General features: G+C 38.3%; 1 protein-coding gene across 2 annotated transcripts in view; it reads right to left on the reverse strand.

The window, feature by feature from the left end:
• Window positions 1-350: 350 nt before the first annotated feature.
• The window catches only part of GNB1 (G protein subunit beta 1), a 42,323-nt gene continuing 19,462 nt past the window's right edge, over window positions 351-23,211 (reverse strand). The window contains exons 2-13 of one of the 2 annotated variants that reach the window (XM_086476194.1): window positions 22,943-23,005; window positions 21,439-21,490; window positions 14,069-14,176; window positions 13,348-13,386; window positions 12,660-12,766; window positions 11,237-11,300; window positions 8,900-9,062; window positions 6,160-6,226; window positions 4,393-4,594; window positions 3,647-3,863; window positions 765-876; window positions 351-385 (exon numbers count right to left, since the gene is read on the reverse strand). In XM_086476194.1, the coding sequence (XP_086332320.1) occupies window positions 770-876; window positions 3,647-3,863; window positions 4,393-4,594; window positions 6,160-6,226; window positions 8,900-9,062; window positions 11,237-11,300; window positions 12,660-12,766; window positions 13,348-13,386; window positions 14,069-14,125 (1,023 nt within the window). In that variant the 5' untranslated portion in view covers window positions 14,126-14,176; window positions 21,439-21,490; window positions 22,943-23,005 and the 3' untranslated portion in view covers window positions 351-385; window positions 765-769. Of the gene's footprint in view, window positions 389-764; window positions 877-3,646; window positions 3,864-4,392; window positions 4,595-6,159; window positions 6,227-8,899; window positions 9,063-11,236; window positions 11,301-12,659; window positions 12,767-13,347; window positions 13,387-14,068; window positions 14,177-21,438; window positions 21,491-22,942; window positions 23,006-23,211 lie in introns of both variants that reach the window. The other variant, XM_086476193.1, reaches the window with a different exon arrangement.

A 23,211-nucleotide genomic window follows, 5' to 3' on the forward strand; every position in this document is an offset into this window, starting at 1 on the left:
GCTACAAACATGACTTTAAAATTTGCAAGTGTGTGAGATAAAGTCCTTAACTTCAACTTGGAAACTACAGTGAAAGCTAACTGTTTCACAATTATGCTCAAGTTTATTTTCTGGTCATGCTTTTATGATAGTGTTTCATTTTTAAACTCTCAAGACAAAAAAAAAATGGTCCCAAAAGGAATGCACAATTTCATTTTGCTTACAACACAGAAATTCTTCTTGGAAAGGTAATTGTGCTCTTCATTTCAGCAACAGGAGACGGAAAAGATCTTGCCCTTTGAAGTTGGGGAGGATGGGGGTCCAAGTTAGTATGGTTGGATTGGATATGCTATCGTTTTTAATTTTCAATCGTTGGAAACTTCTTCCAGTCATGGAGTCCGCCGCTCTTCTGACACACAGAAAGATTTATTAAGAGTTGCACTTTGATAAACTGTAATCAAGTTTCAAGCTTTGCTCTCGCTACCCACTGACGCATTTAGCCATTATCTCACCATTTTCAAGAACGCCATTTATTTACTACCCCAGATTCAAAAGACGGTACAGTCATCCCTACCAGGAAAACAAAAATACGCCAAAAATAGCTCATCACAAAAATGCCATCGCTTACATTAAACAAGTAGCCTTCTAAAAAACAAAACTGATTTCTTTTTTTTCCCCTAATCTGAACTATAAGCTTGCAGCATCAGTAAAACAGCTCTGTTTGGACCTGGAAAAAAGCATTCTGAATACCAAACAAGGACAGCCTTAATTAACCAGATACCTACCTACTTCAGTTCCAGATCTTGAGGAAGCTGTCCCATGATCCTGTTGCCACTGCCATACCATCATCAGTCACACCTAAGCAACTGACACGGTTATCATGACCAGCAAGGACACCTATAAAGAAGAACAGGTAAGGAACATATTACATTACTTGGATCATTTGGCGTTTCGGTTCAAGTAACACTGTGGCACACGTTTGGATTTGTCAACCCGTCCGTTCAAAAATCCTGAACAAACATGGTTGGTATTTTTAAAATGCTTTTGGTTTTATGGTCACATACTTAAGATATAACTGGGTGGGCTCGTAAAGGGGATAATCCAGTAAAAATGCATTACTCCAAAATGTTCCTTACATATTCCCCCCATTTTGACCTTTTCTCGTGAGTTGTGAAATCACAGCCTCAAAAATTCTGCTGATAATGTCATAGCAATAAATACAGTATAACCATGCATTGCATAGCTCTTAGTATTTCCTCTCCACAGTGATAAAGATCAGTCAGATTTTATAAAATTATTTAACGTGTAAAATCGGAAATTAAACTGAACGTTCATAAACGTTATGAACACTAAAGCATTTTTCATCTAATTTTATCTTACTACGTTTACAAGCACTTACAAGACAAACTCCTACATACAATCTATTTGTCAATATGAAGATCTGCTACAACTCGACTATAGTACCATTAAAAAAAAGAATTGAGACGCTAAACAAAAAATTAAGGGAGTGAACATTTTCCTCTTTTCCCTTTAAATACAACAGCTTCAAGGAGATAAAAAGAAAACCCAATTATGTTCAAGCTCTTTCCAGTCCACAGCACTGCACTAAGATATTCTTGATAGACTTAAAATTAATCTTTCTACATCAATTACACTGCTCATAAGACTCTCCTCATTCATAGTTGGGGCTTCTCCCCTCCATTTACTGTTCTCCACACAGAACATGAATTAAGTCAGTTTTCGTTCTTGCACAAACTAACATGTTTAGAAATTAGTATTTTGACTGTTAATTCAGCATAAAAACGACTACTTCATACGCAAGGATTCTCGACGTTTGAAGTAGTAACATTTCTGATACACTTCATAAAAGCAGAAGCGCTGTGTGAGGATCACCATTAATCTCCAGATTCTATTAAATCCATACAAGTGCCTAAGCCTCAGCACAGAGTTGTGCACTTCTGCAGCAGAAACCAAGCCTCAGGTATTGAAGCGGACACCACCACCTTCAGAAATTCAGTGCGATGCAGAAGCCAGCTGCCAGAGCTAACAGAAGCACCTAGGAGTTAGCTAGAATTTACTGTGGAAATAGCATTAAAGTATCAAAATTCAGTCTATCATCAACATTAGTAAGTGCTGCGATTTGGTAAAACACGGAGCGCACCAAGAAGCCTCGCAAAATTTGAACTGAATATGTAACCACAAAGGTGTTTAATACAGAATCAGGCACAAGAGAAGTGTCAAATTTGCTCAGCAATCTTAAGCCTCAGAACACTTCAAAAAGCAGAACACTTGACAAAGTAGTTTAAAGCTATTCTAAAACTTGGCAATAAAAAAAAATTTAAAAAAAAAAAAACACTTCATGAGTACATGGACCACAAACTCAGATCAATATAAAAAATTGGTTCTCATTTCTACAGGTAAGATCGATCATCATCCCCTTCTAGTCTTTTTCTTGATGGTGGTCTTTCAAAGAAAAAAAATACAGGAAAAACCACATAATGTTTTTTACAGTACTTAAATACAGCCAGTTGTAAACTAACCTAGAGATTAGTCAAGAGCGATTTCTCAACTCATCTCCATTCAGGTTTATACGCACATTTATGGTCTCGATAATCGAAGTACCAGAATCTCGAGTTGTAAATCTCAACACACAGACGAGGCTGATCCAAAAACGCATTTCACTACTGAAATAATTGTATTTGACACCATTAACTTGCAAATAGAACCAAATGCTATTTCACAATATATGAACTGAGTGTCCACAGTTTCAGCTTCTCAGCACTGATAAAAATTATGATGAATTTTGTAAGAAAAATAATAAAATCCGAGTGGTACAACAAAGCTGCTAGAGACAGAAATTAATAAACCCAATGGAAACTATTTTGGTGTAGTCCAGGATTACGTTTGTTTATATTTTTTTCTACCTGCAGCATATCCTCCCCTCAAAGCAATAAGTCAATTTGCACTAAATAATGTACTTGGCAACTAATCCTTTCAACTGCATGTGGAAAAATATTCCACTTGGCTGGTGTTTTTTGTTTGATTTTGAAACCCACCTCAGATAACTTTAAAAGCCTAAACCACTTTATTTGGTGACAGAGTAGGTCCTTGTTCTCAGCCCCTGTTCTGATGATAATAACAAAACATTTGCAGCCTAATTTATATTTTCTCCTTTAACCTAATAAAACCTTTCATTTTAAAGAACTGAAGTTAAATTATCTTAATCTTTGGACCATAAATTTTATATTCATTTCCTCAAAAGATAATCTCCACAGTGTTTGCAGCTTTGCTGGCTGTCTCTACAGCTACTGCTACAAATAGCAAGAAAAAAAAATTATATAAATAGCAACATTAATGTTGAATTGCTTTGAACAGTTCGTACATAAACAATGCCATAAAGCCTCAAAGAAATAGCCCTCCACCCCTAAAACCTTGGTTTTAATGGCAATCTTCCTGTTCTCAAGCATCCATAGTTCCCTTCTATCCTTTAGCAGTATTCCAATTTCTTTAACATCATTAAGCTACTTGCATCCTTAGTCATCCTAAAACAGGTTACCACACAGTTTTAGAGCTGAGACAGGGGATGCTAACAGGTCTGGGCGTATGACAACTCGCACATTCAGTGTGTCACACCGCGTTGATAATGTTTAGAACCAAAAGGATTTACCTGCTCTATCGGCTTTCAGCGTGTCCCAGACATTGCAGTTGAAGTCATCATAACCAGCTAGGAGGAGACGTCCACTCTTGGAAAATGCTACAGAGGTGATGCCACAGATGATGTTATCGTGTGAATAAACCATAAGTTCCTGATCGGCCCGAAGATCAAAAAGCCTGCACGTAGCATCATCCGAGCCTGTGGCAAATGCATTGCCATTTGGGAAGAACTGTAACAGGGAGGGAGGGGGAAAAAAAAGGACACATGATTTCAGACTTGGTTCCTGTCTCATTGACTATACCATTTTGTACAGACCAAGTGGAAAAAGAAAGCAGCAAAGAAGAGCAGACACCTCTCCGCTACTGGGCGATGGGCAAAACCAGGGAAGTAATTAAGAGCATGTGAAGAACAGCTGCTCTTTCCATTTACCACAACGGATCTGAAGTTGTACAAGTTTCAGGTACTTTCTCCAGCTACAAAAACTATTAATCAAAATATCAGAGAACCACAGAATGGTGGGGGTTGGAAGGGACTTCGAAGATCACCCAGTCCAACCCCCCTGCCAGAGCAGGGCCACAGAGTAGATCACACAGGACTTCATCCAGGCAGGTTTTGAATGTCTCCAGAGAAGGAGACTCCACAACCTCTCTGGGCAGCCTGTTCCAGGGCTCTGCCACCCTCACAGCGAAGGGCTGAGACCAGAGAAATATGAAAAATACAAATTTAAATCCCACATCTCTGTTCTAGTTGATACATACACAGATGGCATTGATGTCCGACTCGTGGCCGGTGAAGGTTTGCCGACACATTCCTTCTCTGACATCCCACAGTTTGGCAGAGGCATCACAGGCACCAGAAACAAAACACCGGGCATCAGGAGCAAGAGACAAACTCATGACATCTCCAGTGTGCCCAGTAAATGTAGTTGTCTGCTGACCAGTTTCTATGTCCCAGAGAGCGCTTGAAAGAATAATTAAGAGGCAAAAATCAACACAGTCGTGCTCCACTACAGGGTCTAGACAGCAATTCTGGCCTAAACCTGTTCATTTATATCACTGCTAAAACTCCATAAAGTATTAAGAAAAAATACAGGACAGTAGAAAAATCCCAACACTCTTTGCTGAATTATTTGGTGACGTTACAGGATAATTGTGCATAGAAGATTTTAAAAGCTACCTCAAATTTTATAATATTGGGGGTTTTAAATTGAAAAACAGTGCAGAAGACTACTGACTAACACTCATGGCTGTTTATACACAAACTCCTTGTGACATGCCAATGGCTATTGCCCAGTACTACTGTAGCCTCATTTAAAGCAGCAGTGGCAAGGCTACAGCACAAGCTGAGTCAGCTTTTCTCATTTTTAAAAACTGAGGATGTGTAACTTTGTGAACTATGTCTGTCATCTTAAAGCTCCACCACTTTCCCAAGACAGCAAAATCACTACTACAGTGATCAAAGAGTATAAAAGGATGGAAGAACGCTATCACCTCCCTAACAAGAGGTCTAAGCACTTAAAGAAGATTAAGGATTTTTAATTTCTGCAATTTCTCAGTAAACCAGACCCAGGAGTAGCAGATTTGCTCTAGGCAAATAAGAGATGACTGCGCTTTGATACTGTACTTTGACATCAATTCAGCCAAGCTTCAAGGACAAACTGTTATCTAGACAATGGTAGAGTTACTACAATAACTTCTGAAGCAGCTGTATTGTCTTATAAAAAGCACAATTTTAACAATTCCTGTTTGTTGGTTTGCTTTTTTTTTAAAAAAAAAAAAAAACCAACAAAACCAAAACACCAAAAACCAACTCCAACACATATTTAAAAATATTTTTGTATAAAAACCAAATGCATATATTCAACAACTGCTCAGAATCAGTGGACTAACAGATGGGCATTCAAAGAGACTGACGCTGTGAAAGAGAGGTATTTATTAGACAATCTTTGCTATAAGAACCGCTGCTTGGGAGAGCTGTAATGCTTTTAAGAAACAGATATAATAGAAAAATTTATGAAAAAAGATTGAAGTCTTTTCTTTCAGAAGCTAGCATTTATTAAGACATACACCTACATTCAGCTCAAAAAATCCATCTACTGTCACTGCAGAATATTTTCTAGGAGCTCTTCTGAATAACAACATAAACTAAATGCTCTATTAGAAAAATCCAAATATGCTCTTCTAAGTAATAAATACTGAATACTAAACAAGTTTGAGAAACTTCATTAGTCTAATACACTTATTTCTGGGAGCCAAGTAGCTATAGTAAAAAAATATTTCCCATTCCATCTTAACACAGAGAATTAAGCCAGTCTTTTCAGAACATCAGTATAACTAAACACCCAGAGCTAACAAACTTGAAAGTCAAAGTTTTCCATTACTAGTAAAACGTGACATATGAGCAATAATTAATCACATTTAGTCTTCTGGATGACTATAAGGTTTATGAAGAATAGTTTCCTTCAATAATAAAATATAGCTGTAAAAAGTCATTACTAACAATCATATCAAAATTTTACTGCTTACCAAGTGGTGTCGCCAGAGCTGGTAACGATTTGATTATCATCCAAGAAACGACAGCATGACAAGTATCCTGAATACAAACCAAAAAGTTGATGAATAAGACCAGAGATTACTCTTCCCATTGCATACCAGCTTGCTTATATGTTGCTTCCTCCTCTCCTGAAGATGCAGCAAGAACCACTACATAAGCCTAAAACACAACACTGAATTTTTTATAGGAACCTCCAACGTTTTGGACAAAGGGTTGTTTGGCTTTTTCCAGACCATGCCCAATTCAACCGCCACACTAGCGCAGTGTTACACTGGCATTGCAGCAAGTCAGCCTAAACAAAGATGTCTGCACACAGAAGAGAATGAGCCTTTTAACCAAACAGGGCAGACACTGTTTTGGAAATACCGTGCCAATTTTTCTTTTGGTAGAGTGGGGAGAGGAGGGGGAGCAGGAAGAGAAAGAGGGAGCAGTGAGGCAAAAGCATAGAATCCACTGGCCAAGCTGGAGAGAAGTACGGGTAACCCTGCACTGTGCACTGAACCTTCTTAGAAAGTGGATCTGTACGTCACTGCATCCAGGAGCAACAAGTGCTCACAACCTCAACTGTATCATACAACTGTTGAGAACAAATAAACTACCTCGTTGGTCAGTACAAAGAACAGAGCATAGACATTGGATGGTTCCCAACAGCGGCATCAAAGAATCTCATCTCAATGCTCTGAAGCACCTTTGTCCTGAAGTACCACAAGCCAAACTATCAGTGTTTACAACTCTGATTACAAAATTAGTCTGTCCTGCCAGGCACCTGCTTCACAAAGCACAAATATCATCTGAAAATCCAAACTACAGCAAAATACGAAACCTGTAAACATCAGCTTCCAGCTATAGGCTTTGTTCAATTCTGCAACAGAGAAGCAGCTCACTCAAACTACTCCTTCGAGAAGATTCCACACAAACTGGTCAGGTCTCAAATGTACTCCTCTGACATCCCTTGCATTACAGCAAAATTCTGATTCTCATGTTATGTAAAAATCCATGTTTTCGCAGCTAGACAGTTTATAACAATAAAGACCATTAAGCAGCTAGAATATTATAGAAATAACGCTCTTTTTATTGCTAAAATATTTTTTGGTATTTTGATACACACACAGCCACTTTCTGAAAGCCAAAGCTGCTTGTGTCCAAACATCATTCCCATTTTCCTGAAGGGCTGGCAGCAGCAGAAGAGTACCTTCTTAGCAATCACTTCACTGGTCACATCACAACCACTATCTGAAGGTCAAATCAACGCTGCGTTCTCACACCCAAAGGGCACACAATTCCTCTAAATTACATAAATCATGCTTTGTAAGAAAAACAGCTGAAAGATTAACTAGCATTAAGCATAATTTAATTCACATTACTTTTTCTGTATAAAAGTTCATTAATGTATAACTATTTACTTATGAGTAACCTTATTTTCCTTCAGTGACGTGTCTTTACACCATTTTCTTTACTCTGTATAGTTAGAAGCTTGATCAGGCAGAAAAACAGCAAGACAGAGCCCACCTGACGCTTTCTCTAAGAGAACTGTTAAGAGGTTTTCTCCGGAGCCAAGCTGACAGCCTCTGGAGCAATCCACCTTTGTTTTGCTGTGCTCTGGATTACACTCTTTGTGGAAACAAAGAGTCCATAATGATGATGTGTAGCTTCAGAGCTGTAGCTTTAGGAGAAATGCCTAATTACCTAATGCCTCATGTCCACTCCCTTTCTCAGGCTGCTGGAGGTATTACCGTTCCTCAAGATTGCGGAAGACTGCTGGTGTGTGACAGGCTCGGCACTACGCGGTACTTCACAGGACAGCAGAGTGCCTATGAAATAGCCAGCGCTTTAATTTTCAGTGGAGTTCAAGAAACCACCCACCTAGCTTCTCTCTGAAAAATTTCCAATCCCATTCACAAAAAAAATAACATACAATCTGTCCATTATCAGAGAGCACAGAAAAGCAGTTCACATCTTCTAGATTACTCCTGATCATAAGGTGCTCGTCTCCATTAACTGTATGTTCTTTAGGAAGCGAGAACATCTTCAGCCGCTGCATTTATTTTTAAAGGTACTTTGTGACACTGAGTCTCTTGGTTTGTTCAGGAAGAAAAATTTTCAACTCATGCCCCACACTTAAAACACCAGCTTCTAAGCACCATGAGGGACTTTCTTGCTTCAAAACCTCTAACACCTGTGTTTCTAAGAACCTTCTCGCATAACAAGATGAATTTTGCTTCATCTGTCACTAAGAGAACTTTGCAGCTGCCGTTTACATCCTAATTCACCAGGCAAAGCCTACAAATCTACCTGTCTTCTCATCAATCACAAGACAGCCCACCTTAGAAACAGAAACTGAAGGCAAAAATTAAGCTACCATATTTTGGGGAGAAGGGAGAGAAGAAGAAACAGAAGAGGAAGCAATGAGAACTCAAACCTCTGCAACCAAAGAATAGCTCCATCAGAAGGCAGCTGTCTTGGTTATGAAAAGTTAAAACACATTGTCATCACACTTCTTTTGTTCAAAGAGTATCTTTTAAAAAGTTTTTAAAAAGGGGAGAGAAAAAGCCATTTAAAAACAGGCAGCATGCAGCTAAGGTCCTGCCTGAGAAACAGAGGTGCACAACAAGGGGTATCTTTTTAATTAGGAAATTATATTTAAAAGATATTTAAAAAAAAAATCTTCACCACATGCTTAAGTAACTTAGATCACTGTGAACAGGCACTCACCTGTGTGACCAGCTAGTTCACGGCTGACACGTACATTCCCTTCACGAGTTTTCAAGTTATAAATGGAACAGATGTTATCAAGACCACCACAAGCCACATAATTTCCAGAAGGAGCATATGCACAAGTCATGACCCAAGATGAACGCAGGGGAATAGCATGCACCTGAAACCAATACATGAATGTCTTTCATCTGCAAAACAACTCATTCAATAATTTACCATCAGGAAGTTTTTCACCTGTCTCTCAAGACCTCATCTTTTTGTCAAAAGAACAAGAAGAAAACAGCAAAAAGAAGCGTCTTCAGCTGTTTGAGTATCAAACTAGTTTTGATGGTAACTTGCATATATAGCTCATCAGACCAAGTAATGATGTGATTAAAACCTCAGATTTGCCTTTCCTAAATCCAGTTTAATCAGCAATTTTAGTAAAAACTAAATTATTTCATTTCAGTGCTCTGATTACTATTGGTTTATTATAGGTTCAGGAAAGCAGTGACTTCCAAGCATGGTCAGCAAAACTGCCAGTTCCAGGCTTAGATGCTATGCTGTGAATGAACAAGTAAGGAAATCACTGCTTCCACTGCCACTTAAATCCTCCTTTGGAAACCCACTGCAAGCAATCAAGCTTCATATCCATGTTTCCTTGTCATTCTGTGCTCAAAGAACTGTATTTAAAAAAATATCCTTCAAATGTGTTCATAACATCTTTAAGAAAGGGATCATATTCTCACATATGTATTGTTAGAAGTCAATGCAATATTAACAATCTTCCTGCATTTCTTAAGGAAACAGTAAAGATCACTGTCTGTTCCTCTGCTGCTAGTGTCAGTGATCCTGCAGCAATCGGCAGTTAAAAAGCAATACCCTGCACTAAAAACACAACCAGCTCATTTTTGGAAGTCTTCTACCAAGGAACTAATCGGAATATTCGCCTTGAGCCATTTTATTTTATTATTAGAAAATGATCGTATTTATGACAACTGTGTTACTTCCAAAGTGTGCCAAAAGAACATCTGTGGACTATCATTCAAGTATTTTTGCATTAACTGCTTTGGAGGGGCCACCTAGTTAAATTCCATACTGTTTCAACACTGTTTGCTACCTATAATCCCAGAGGATTTGTGGTTTGGTTTGGGTTTTTTTTTGTTTGTTTGGGTTTTGTGGGTTTTGTTTTGTTTTGTTTTTTACCTCTTTTGGGGCAGGGTGGTGGCGAGTTGGGTTTTTTTTTTGTTTTTAACTCAACTGCTATTTCACTGAATCAATACTGCCAGGAGGTATAGGGGAGAAGATGTTTTTACAGCTGAAGAGTGAACAGTTCTGCTTCTGATTCTAATAAGAATTTTACCAGTCTAGTAAAACCTCTGATCTCATTGCCCCCACATAAGAAAGCTGCTCTCTGCCTCTCGATGATGCCATGGATTCATTAGCATTCATATAAGAACTGAAGATACCAATATGGAAATCACGGTATACAGTAATTATTTTGCCATCTTATCTTTCCGTTGTTAGATCACATTTACCTGCAGGCCGGGGTCAAAGGAGGAGGATGAAGGCAAAAAAGGGAGAGCTTATTTTCATTTCGCAAACAGTATTATGACTCTTTGGTAAAGTTACAGATTCATTAGTTTCACACCTGGGATTCAACAATAATCACACCTTTAGGAGTTGCTGCCGCAGTTGTTTGTTTCTGCTTCTCTCTCCTCTGTAGCACGCATTAAAAAATTTGCTCAAGTGTATTGGCAAAATTGTTTTTAAGGCTATGACGAGCTGAGCCAGGAGAATTTCTGAAATGAAGTCAGTTCCATGCTCCTGTGCACAACTGAAGCGGCCTAACTCAAAGGGGCAACATGTGAATTGTTGCCAGCCCTGACAACAGTAACCACAACCAGTAAAAACCAATCACTGTCATATGAAAGTAAAAGTAATCCTGAACTGCATCATGTGATTGCAGCCAGAAGGTGATGACCTATTATGTGTGTCAGGTCTTTCAACACTTAACTGCAGACACTAGTTACTATAGCTGTGCTTAAATCTCCGATCGTTCTGGTGCAACATGCTGATGACTTGCTCCCCCTTGATCACTTCCTCTGCAGCATCAAAACATTCTCTAGAATCGAGTATTTCATCGTTTTCCATTTGTGGTGCACAGGTCTATAAAGAATGCACTTAAGACACCACTATATTCTTTTAAATATTCTATATATAAATGCAAACTTTTGGAAAATTCAAAATTCGGTGTAGGACTACAGAAGTAATGCAGCCAAAACCGTGACAGGGCAGATTTCCTTCCTTTGTACCTACAATTGAATTACACAGCAATGTAACAGTTGGTCTTACCTTGTTTGTAGTATAGCTGTCCCAAATTATAAGCTTGCCATCCTGGGAGGCACTAACTAGAAGCCTAGAGAGGAAGCAGGAGGTAAACACAGTCATTGCAGGAAGACAAGAAGGAACATCTTTGCAATGGCGTTTGTCTCCACTATCAAGGCCAAGGTACTTTAAGTACAGCGCAGCATCACCCAATTTAGTTATTGGCACTTTATATAAAAATAATTTTGCAAGAACTCAATTTCAATGCTAAATATTATGGAAATGTGTGATAGAACACCTACGTGTTAACACATTCTGACTTCAGGAAAAACCGTAGCCATTTAACTAAGTTCTCAGTCTTCAAAACGGAGCGAGAAAACTTGCATGGAACCAGTGCTTCTGTGTTCTACACACAGGCTTCAGATTAATCGAGTTTAGGAATCTACACTATCAACATGTTTTCCTTTTCTCCTGTTTTTAAAACAAGAATTTCAGTTCTAAAACATCCCAAAATCCTGAATGAAAGTCAGCACTGAAATACAATGGAAATAAAAGAAACACAGCACAGCTCTCACTAATGGAAGGGGTAACGTTAGGAAGATTTTTACTCTAAATCAACATCACCTCAATCTCCCACCCAGCAATGATGTCTGAAACACGATGCACCTAATTCATTGTTCAGGGCTCTCTCACCTGCTTTTAACATATTTAAAGATAGCTCAGGTGACTGACATGAAGAATCTGTACAGTCTCCACATTTTCTAAGTAATTTTGGACAAAATACTCCAGTATAGTATTCAAATTTGTTCTGGGCATCTTCTTCTGACCATTTTGAAGTTCAACAATACAGTACAATCATCGGAGTACTCCAGTCTCTCTACTTTAATTTTTTCGAGTCTAGGTTATATATTAGAGCTGTCTTGAAACACTTTTGCCAAACAAGAAATTGAATCACCATCTTTTAAATAAACTACATGCCGAAGAGATGCCTGAAGCAATGAATTCTAGATTATCGGTGAGAAATTAGCTTCTTCCACAGACATAGAAGACTGAGGTGCGAAACATCGAAGTTTAACTCAGAGTAACAATATTGTTCATCCTGATTTTTAAGCAATAAGCAATTTAGAAACTAAAAGTGTAGCACATCACGAATTATTTTTCATCTTCACAATGCACACTGTCTTTGTTAAGCACTTGGCTATTTTGCTTTAGTGTAGTGACTGTACGCACACACACAAGAGTTCGTGCAGTTCTTGTTGACACAAATTTGCTAAGAAGGTAACTTTAAGGACATCAAGCTTCCTTTGAAAATCCCTACTGAGCAGGGTGTTTCTGAGCTCTCTTGGAATTAGTGGTTCCCAGTGGTAGGGAAAGTAAGAGAGCCCTGTGCACTCAACTTCCCAAAGGACAGTGAAGCCACGTGATCTGCTTTTGGATCACTAGCACCCACCTGGAATCAGTCCCCCAGTGCATTGCATAAATTTTAGCCAGGTGTCCCCGCAGTGTTCTTCTAGTGCGCATCTGAATTCTCCCCACTGGGTCAATATTGGCTGTGATCTGAAACAGGAATGGTGTCATACACTGACTTTTTCACTTCAGAGTTCCAAAAGTAACACATCATGCACAATTACATTTAAACGAGCATTCCAACGCAGACCGAAGTCCCACATCTCGAATATTGACTGAGTTTTTAAAAATAGCCTGATCAAAAGTTATATCATTTTATGCAGCACAGCTGAAGAGTCTATTAACTAAAATTGAAGGTCTTTTTTTTTCCCCCCTCTTTTCTTTTTCCATAGTTCCACCCTGGAATATACTCAACATTGTGCCTCACATAAAATGAGATATGTATGCTCAAATAAATGTTGCTATTTCCTTTATTATTTGATATTTTAGTGACATTTTAAATTAATAAATGGACATCAATCACTTCTGTACCAACCAGCTTAAATCAGACACACAGGATTAATAGCCAACATCCAAGCAAATGGACTGAGTTAGGCGACAAGAGTAAACCGATTCAAAAAATTGACAAAGGAGGCAAAAAAGATTCAACCACACTTACCTTCTTACACTGTATTTTCTTTTTGTAAACGAGATAAATTTTCATAATTGAGGTTAAACTCTTAAATGCTTACCTGAGCCAGGGTGGCATCTGCACATGCTTTCCTAGCATCCTGCAACAGAAGAAAGTTAGAGAAATCAGAAGTTCTGTACATTTCTTTACGCTCTTTCTCTCTGTCTTGTCAAGTTGATCAAGTGCTCTCACAACAAGGTTCAGAAAGCGTTCCTGCTTGTCACCCTGTGAGGACCCATCCTAACCGCAGCATGAACATAATACGGTGTCTGCTGTCGAAACACATTGAGCATATCGAGCATTTGACTTCAAAATTTTCTTCTTTTGAGAGAAAGGTAACAGGATTTTCACCACGAAGTCAAGCAGTGGAACTGCTTGCCCAGACAGGCTGTGCAGTCTCCATCCTGGGAGGTTTCCAAGACCGAAGTGGACCAAGCCCTGAATAACCTTATAGCTGACTATACCCTTATTTTAAGCAGGAGGTTCCTTAACACTGGTTATGGTCTGGTTCAGAAAAACTTCCGTGAACATTCATTTGGATCTAATCCATTTTGTGCGTTATTTGTGTAACTATTATTTTTTAAGCAATATTGAAGACCAAGAAGTAATTTCTTAAAGCACTTACATGTGCTTGCCCTTCCCAAATACCCATGACATTGACTCTGACATTGTGAAAACTTTTAACTTAATGCATCACTTCTGTCCATCTCTGTTCTCCTCAAGACACACAAGTGACCATTCATCTGTACTGTGGCTTCAAGGTCTGCCGATACAATACATACTCTGATTTGGTTTTTAAGTTGCTCAGCCTCCTGGCGTAACTGGTCAAGCTCACTCATTTTCCTGTGCTAAAGGTGTGCTTCACTGCCACCTCCGAAACAACCAGAAATCTGAAAGACAGGTGATAATAATGAGAATTAGAAGAAGTCATAGCTTGAAATTACCAGAGTAGACAAGCCCTTTCAACTATTTCAAAAAAGCACTTTAAAAAAAGGCAAATTGGTTTATAAGTACTGGAACACAGCTGAAAATATTTCACTGAAATCTCTTCGGAATAGGGTGTCACCACATACAAAGGTGCTTAGTTTTTTTTCCAGTCACAGTAAATAAAATATAATTTGGTCCTATTCCTTTCCTCCAGACCTCCTCTTTGCATTTTTTTTAATTAGTTTTTTTCTGATTCAGTTTTGTATAAACTCAGATTTCCCAAGAATAAACCAGCAGATAAGACAAACGTTAGACATGAAAGTCAGAACTGCTCTGCAGATCTTAAGAACAGAGTAAGGAATCCTCCTATCAAAGAATAAGCACCTGAAAAACTTACAGACTGACACAAGCACTTGCAAAATGCTGTAAAAAGACCTATTATGAACACTGTCTGTAACGCAGTGCTTGCTCTGATAGCTGGATAAAAGGAGATCCCTCACAAATGTTGTTCAGGATTTCACTTGTTAATTGCTAAAATGTCTCCCTGAGTTTACCAGAATGGACTCTAACAGTAACGTGCTGTCAGAATAAAACTAGTGGGTTTTGAACGTCAGGTTGAGGGGAGTAGTTTGAGAAACCGCTGCCAACAGATATTGCCCCCGCTGCCAAGACTATTTCCCTAGCATCCACAAGCACCAGATTACTACCACGTATCCCTCTGTCTGCTGTACTCTGTAGCCAGCAAGGCAGAGGCTCAGTAAAACGTAACTATTGCTGAACACCCTTGACTATCGCCTATAGAGTTCCTCAACTATTGGACTGTTTTCCAATGTAATAAGCATACAGATATTTTCTATTGAGCGTACAACTTATCTTTGAAAATAACTGTTCCAGAAAGATACTGTTGGCATTTTCACTAGCATTCCATACCGAAAAACCTCAGCTGTTCTTAAGCTGTGTGTTTTAAATATCTCTGCAGCTTGACACCAATATAAGATGCTGAAGAAACGTGCTGATAAAGTTTACCTTCTATTGCAGAAGATAATTGATTCAATTTTCAAATGCTACGTAGAACACCTGGAGTTTATAAATAAACACTGGTAGTGTGTTTTTAGAACATTTTATTAGCCAGAATTGACTCTTCACTATTAAATAAAGCAAATACTGTTCTAGCAGCTTTACATATTATTCTGTTGAGATTTAATCAGCTTATTCATCTCGGCAAGCATGCAGGGTTTGTTTTTTCCTAAAGCCCTTCCCAAGGAGAAAGATGAGGGTAACTTCCAAATTTTTATCCAGTCACAGTAACAGAGAACATTTGATGAAGGCAAATCAAAGCAGCAGAGCAAACATCACTGTCAAAAGAAGTTTAAAAAGAGTTATTAAGACTTTACCATTCCCTAAATATTGCTATCCCACATAACCAGACTTATCTCAGAACTCTTCATAGTGGCTAGTATTCCAAACCAAGGACCTCAAGGAACAAATGTCAGATCTTGTCATATCATCATTTACAAATATATACTCTTCTGTGAAACCCAAATATTTTAGAAAAGGAATTTTAGTTTGTTTCTGTCTCAAAACCTCCATTCCAACAACTTCGAAGCCCTTTCACTTTATTGTGAAACTAGGTGTCTCCTTTCTCTCCTCTGGTGCCAGGGTCATCTCTAAGCCCCTTTAAGATTGCTTGTTCAGCTTAGTCCAAAATCCAGTTAAGACAAAACCCATCAAGAGTGGTTTATTATCCTATAACCTCCTTCTTTTCTTTCGACTGCCTTTATGTTTCTCAAGTTGTTTTGCTAATTCTACATTTAAACACCCTATGGCTGGGTCTCTACATTTTTCAGCATTCAGTCATCACTGTCTACAGCTCCTGCGTAGTTCGCAGGCATTGCGAAGTGGTATGGGCTACTCTTGTCACAAAGGAATTAAGAAACTCTAAAGACTTCATTCTTAAGAATAAATTGCAAATTTTCAGATCTTTTAGCTTTTTGATACCCAGTTCTATTTCTGCCATTCTCTAAGTTAATATATAAGCCTATTTCCCACTAAGCAAATACCAGCCTCTCCAGGTAAAGCACAAAGAATTTAGAGATGGTATCATGCCTACTTCAGAGAAAGAAATTACAATCCAAAACTTAAGCGTTCTGCTCAAGGTCACAGCAACTCAACGATGGGATTAAGATAAAGATTTAGGACACCAGAATTCCAGCTGCAAAGTTACAGGTAACTACATTGAAGATTTACATGCAGCTTTATTTGAAAATAAAATAGGATGAATAATCTAATGTCACTCAAAGCAGATACGTTCTCCTGTAACGTACAGCTTAAAATAGTGCCAATTTATTTCTGCCAGAATTTGTGCACTATGCAATAGAATTCTCATTTAAATGAAACAAAAATTCTTTGTATGGAACAGGAAGAGGCCTAAGCAGATGAATGCTAAACCCAGGAGAAAAATCATATGGAGAAAGTTCACTGCACAAAAAAACCCGAACCCTGTAGTTTCATTCCAGATTATTTGCATACACTGAGCTTAAAACAAATTCTACGTGCTTATTTCATGCTAGTGCCTTGCTGCTTAATGCAGCATGCACTGAAGGGTGCTACTGCGAATGACAGAGCCAGATGAAGCAGCCCAGTAGTGCCGAGTATCTTCTGCAGTAACACAGAGGCAGCCACACCAATACAGCCATGAAACAAGCTGAAGGGATGGACGTCACATTCCTCAGTGGATGGGATATCATAGCTTAACTAGCATGTACATATCTGTCCTCAAACAAATAAAGCCTCCATGACACTTTGAAAGGCCTAGCACACTAACTATCCGTATACTTTTGTTACGGAAGAAGCTCTACATCAAATTCAAGACTCCGCTCAGCCTCAGCACTTGGCCTCCATTCTCTTCCCACTTTACACAGGGGCAGAACCAACCAAACTCCTTCACAACCTGCAAGAATTAACTAAACACCCTAACAGAACCCAGCCTTCAGAGTAATTTCATAAAGACACTTCATCATACAGTTCGTCAGACATGTGTATACATATTGCCCTACCTACCGTGCAGCTAAGCTCCTAAAATGCTTTACTTGTGAACTCCACATCAAGACAATCACTCACTGATGTTTTAAGGAAAGCTTCCTTTTAATGAACAACCTCAAAATGGTTTGCCAGTGCTACAGAAACCTTTACACCTACATGCAAGATACCGCCTCCGCTATCACAGGCAGCAAAGAGTTCAAAGAACTTACAACTACTATTGTTAAAGCAGCTTCTTGACCTTCACTCACTTGCCAGGTAGGACCGTTCAGTATTTGCTGCAGGACAATTAGCTGAATACATAGAACCCTTGGTGTCTTTCCCATCTGCAACATATCCCTATGATAAATTTGTATCTTGATGTTAGATACTATTTTAGAGTTCCAAGTTAGCCCCTGTGCATTCCAAAACCTCCAAACTGAACTGCATTTCTGACAGCATCCATAGGAATTCTTTAAACCCGATCTCCACATTCCCTTTGCAGTCTTTGTGGTTTCAACATCAACAGGAAGTTTAATTCCTGCCAACATGACTGAACTCACTGACACTCAGGAAACGAAAATCCTAATGAAGCCAAGGGCATTAAAATATAGTAGTTCTCTGAAGCAGACTGTAAAATTTATGTGACAACCAGCCAACCAACTTAGATATTCATCTGTTTCTTTTGCACTAAGTCTTAGGCAATTAAATTTATGGCAGAAATACAAGATCGGGGGGGGGGGGGGGGGGGGGGGAAAGGGTTTCATCCTCTTGTGTACTTTTCAGCTATACTATAAATCAGCAGAGCTTACTACTACCTAGCATTTAAAAAAAAATAAAATCTTTAAAAGAGCAAGAACAACAGGTAAGGTCAGGAAAATGTATGGAAGAACAACTATTTTTATCTATTCTCACTCTTGATACATGGGAAATTTTTATACAGTTTTATTCATGTTACAGACACAGAAGTAAGAAGCAGAGACTGTTCAATATATGATCTATGCCCATCACAAACCACCTCAACTGAATATTATGAAATAATATATTTTTGTTTCTTGGTATGTTCTAAAGGCATTTAACCCCATTTTAAAAGAAGGTTGCTAAGAGAAACTATAAGCTTGATATGGATTATGTTTCCATTTCCAGGGTTTTGAAGGGAGTTACTAAATTTCTAAATCAAGCAAACCTCATGCAAAAAGCCACCACACAAGTTCCACACTCCTTTTCTCCAAATCATCACCATAGCTGTGAAGAAATAGGTAGCAGCCAAACTCATGCTTACCTCACTCTCTTTTGAATATGTTACTGTGTTCTTGAAGGTAGGCTTCTCAAGAATAACACATTCACTTTGCTGAACTCACTCAAGGCCTTTCCAGAGGCTGAAGTGCTTAAGTGTCTCTGCTCTAAGCCTAATTCCCCCTAATCTTGTTGACAAGTATATCTTGTAGATAATTCTCTTCTTGCTAGGGACAACAGTATGTGTACTTGCAAGGTAGTTTACTATTCTTCACTAGTTCAAGTGACCCAAATTTCTAATCTCTTCTTACAAGTTACCCATAGAAGAGTTGCTTTGTTCCTCTGTTTTCCACATAGGAAAATCAAGTATTGACTTCACCTAATTTGTTACTTTCCATATATGATAAAACTTCACAATTCAACTATGTCAAAAGAATTTATCATGTCACTCATCTCAGTGTAACTTCTGGGTTTGTTTTCCTCTAGGCTACAGGAGCTATATTGCCATGTAAGAGGAAAGTTATAACTGACCGCCTGGACATACGTATGTTGAATGACTCTGCACAGAGTCTTTGAACTGAACAGAAAGCCTTATGGAAGCTACAAAACTTCCACATACTTCCTGCAAATGGAGATAGACTTGGGATCCCAGTATAACAACTCTAAATTAAAGGTAAAGCTCGCTATTCAGAGAACAGTGATGGAACAATTCAAAGGCTATGGAAGAACTCAAATTCACTCATTTCATTGCTACAACTTTAACGTCCTTTCCAGAGCTCAAGCTGTTTATCCAATTAAGTCCAGTTACTAAAACCAAGGTATCATTAATTCAGTCACATTTCTATGCAGACTGATGCTTGCCTACATTATAAGAGAAATGGGAAGAGTTGAATACAACTCATGCAAACATCTATTCTTCGGTTAAATAGGATTCCTCTCTAAAACTACCTGGTAACAGCAGTAAGGCAATGCCTACTAAACACCTGGTTATTTCATTTTCTCACACCATTCCTACAAAAATTAAAAAGGATTGAGTCTTCCATCCTCTCCTAAATAGCCTGTCCTGTGAATAATCTCTGCAGATTAAAAGACAAGACAGACTTCAAATAACAGCTATCATTAAGTCAAATATTTAGAACTTCTGTCCCTTGATGGCCAAACTTTGTTTGCTACAAGGTATTTTCACTACATATCACTACTATCAACGAGTGAAGTAATCCCACCAAGCCATTGTTGATGCAAAGTCTGGTAACAGAGAGGGTTTAAATTTATATTGTTAGAGTATTACCCAAGTACAGTGATTTCATAAGAAGGTTAGCCAAATCACCTCTCTCCCAAATGACCAGGCTGGCTGCTATTTGTTCCCCCAACATCTTTCCTACTAATACACATCACTCCCGTGTGTACGAAACAGCCAGAAGAAAAACAAAACACATCATTTGCAAAAACAGAGCCAAAACTTTACAGCCTTAATAATGAGTTCATGTTATGCCTACCAGACAGTCTCATAGCAGGTCATCTGATTAAATGAAGCTGTGTTAATCTATTAGATACCATAAATCCTATTAGCCACATGCACAGCAGCTTGTACATTTTCACAATGACAAAGGAATTATACACAATCCACTGTTAGTTTCAATGTTTTGACATCATATTGGCTTTGAAAAGATGGGGGTGGTTTTATTATTTAATCGGAAACATATATTGATTCCTATTTGAATTTTATTCAATAGAAAACACAGTAAGAAAGATCAGGATTGCTTGTGAAACAAATTTGAGGTGTTCTCTCTCCCATTTACATGATCCAAATTAGAAGACAAAAAATTTCAGGGCTGCCTTCTGATCCAGAAGTACACACATCTCCAGATAAGGTGACCACCAAAAAGAGAAAGGTATAGATAATTTTAGAAGTCAGAAATCATAGAAAAGGTGTACATAAACACAACATAAGAAATGCACAGAATCACACAAGCTTCTGTGAAACAAACTTTATTTGAAGGGAAAAAACCCCCTGTAGAACATGCACTGAATAGCTCAAAGACATTGGCTTAATACGCAGCACTGGTTAAAACAAAAGGTTATATAGAAAATAGAACAGAAAATACTGAAAATATCATAATGCCACTGAGTAAAAGCAAGATTTTTTTGCTTTTGCAATCAAAAGAAGTTACAGCGTTTGTCTACGCTGGGAACACTGCATTCAGTTTCAGTTTCTGCTCCTCCAGAAAACAACACTGGAGGTGTCTAGGGTTGACCGAGGTAACTAATTAGAGAACACCTCAAAGACAGGTTTAGAGAAAGAGCAGGGGGCTAGCTTGCTGGCTGCTTTTTGGAAAACAGGTAAGTATGTAGTAATTGAAAGTAACAAATTTAACTGAGCAAATACTTGCTACACAACACACGGCTAACTAGTAATGTTGGTCCCTGACTAAGAGGCTTCACAAGAGGCAGAAACATTTGAAGTTATAGTCTGGAAGGTAACAAAGGTTTCACTGTTCCAAGAACATTAGTAATAATCATGATTACACAGAATATAAACTCTGAAACTTTTAGATTCCATTTAAATAATACTGACACATTGAAAAGAACATTCTTGACAAAAGCCACTTTGCTCAACAGAAATTTGGCCTTCTTTTGTCAAACATGGCAGATAAGTAATTTTTCACTCATGACAGAAGAACTATTCTCATCATTTTATTTATTACAGTTCCCTGCCCCACTGAGATGAAACAGTTTCATCTATGGTCTCCCCCTGCTTTGCCAGCTCCATTTCTGAAAGAAGGCAGGCACTAACATCTATTATTTAGCAGGTTTCCTGGCCATTTTAAAATCCTTCCTGTTGACATAAGAATACGCACACTGAAGTAGAAAACAGATACTTTAGGCTTGCACAGATCAACGGCTAAAAACCTGAAGTTAACCACTTATTAAAAATAGTCTCAGTTTCTCAAGCACTAGTTTCTTTACTTACATTTTCTCTCACTACAGTAGAAAGCCAACTTCTGCTGTCAAACATGTAAATTCTGAAGAAAAAAAAACAAGAAACAAAACCAGAATTAATACAATTATGAAGAAATAACACCAATTTCTTAAAAAATCTAGCAGAATTTAAAATACTATCAAAGCACAGACTATTTATTGTTAGCTAGCTTAAATAGCTGGCTTGCATTCACGAAGGAAATGGGCATTGCTTTAATAATACTAACATAACCAAGACTTCTCATGTCAAGAAGCTTCTTGACATTTTTTTCCCCCAAGAAAACTCTTGCAATCCTCATAACACTAATTCTCCTTCCCTAGCAATACAGAAGTCCATACTATTAGAGAGTTTAGAGTTGTAACAAAACATTGTCTCACTCATACAAGACTAATTTTCACTGCACTACAGAGTGCCCCCCTCCAAATGTGCATTTTCCAAGCACCGACATGCTTTCTGGTCCATACTGTTCCTGAGGTATGCTTGCTGTCTAAGCACAGCTAAATATCAAGATACCTATTTTATCAAAAGAAGTTACATAAACCTCCTACTAATGAGCTCAAGTGAGAGCACAACACTCTCCTACAAGAGTTACAACTTCTAATCGCTACAGATGTAAAAAAGTAAAAATCGACACGTTAAGTAGCTCACACGCTTGCAGTCTGGAAGACTGTAATGACTTAACATGCAAACTGGCTTTGTAGCAAGGTGAAAAAGTTTTTTGTGAGAAATTTCAGAACAAATTTTTCCTCTGGCAGTACAAAGTAATAATTATAGCTCACGCCAAGATTGGAAACATTGACAACGGCTTATACATTCAAAACCTCTGCGATCTGTCTCTACCACACAGCAAGACAAGGGCTATGGGGGATGTCAATGGACACCTGAGTGTGCATCTTGAAAGCTGCTGCATCAGGACAGTGGAAGATTATTCTAAGCACAAAGCAAGAATGTACTGAAGTAAAATAATCTTAAATCAGAAAGCCAGTCTACAACTCCATATACTTTAAACTGAAACGTTCGATGTAATGCGTCTTTCTGATTTCACAGTGCACTATTAGCTGGAAAATTTACAAACCACTTCAGTGTCTGGTATGGAGGTTAAGCTACTTAGGATATGGATCATCCTCATCCAAGCTCATTTATAGATGAACAGTTTAATACTGTGATTATGAAACCGTCACAGTGTAAGCAGTTCTGTTGTTACTGCCAGAAAAACACACTTTTAGACATAAAACAGTAACTCACACTTAGAGGCCAAACTCCACCCCCACCCCAGAGACACAAACACGTGACATGACCATTTTAAGCTCTGAAAAAAAGATCAACTACATTCAACTTTCAGAAGTCTTGTTAGAAAAAAATGTGCCCACACTGCAGCAGAGATAACGAAATCTAATTAAATTCTGAAAGAATTACCTGAAATGTAAACAAGTAAAATTATGCTGGAACACTAACAGCACACAGAATACACAATAGCAAAGGCCAAACCACACACCATTATTGTCCTGTGCTGCACCCTCATTAATGCAGGAGAGGTGTTGCAGATTTCATATGCCTTCTGCAAAAAAGAAAAACAAAAACAAAACAAAAAAAGCTACTTTAACCAGCCTGCAAGAAGAGTAAGGAAGCATAACAGCAAACGTTTCCCCAAAGTTTAGTTTATTTCTTAAACCAGGTTAAGTTTTCAGTTAGGTATGCTGAGAGCATCCTGCGATGCCTGCAGAATGCAATTCTGGCAGCTGGGATATTTTCAATTCTACATTA

The sequence above is a fragment of the Leptosomus discolor genome, chromosome 20 (genome assembly GCF_034619465.1).
Source record: "Leptosomus discolor isolate bLepDis1 chromosome 20, bLepDis1.hap2, whole genome shotgun sequence".
NCBI classification, from domain to species: Eukaryota; Metazoa; Chordata; class Aves; order Leptosomiformes; family Leptosomidae; genus Leptosomus; species Leptosomus discolor.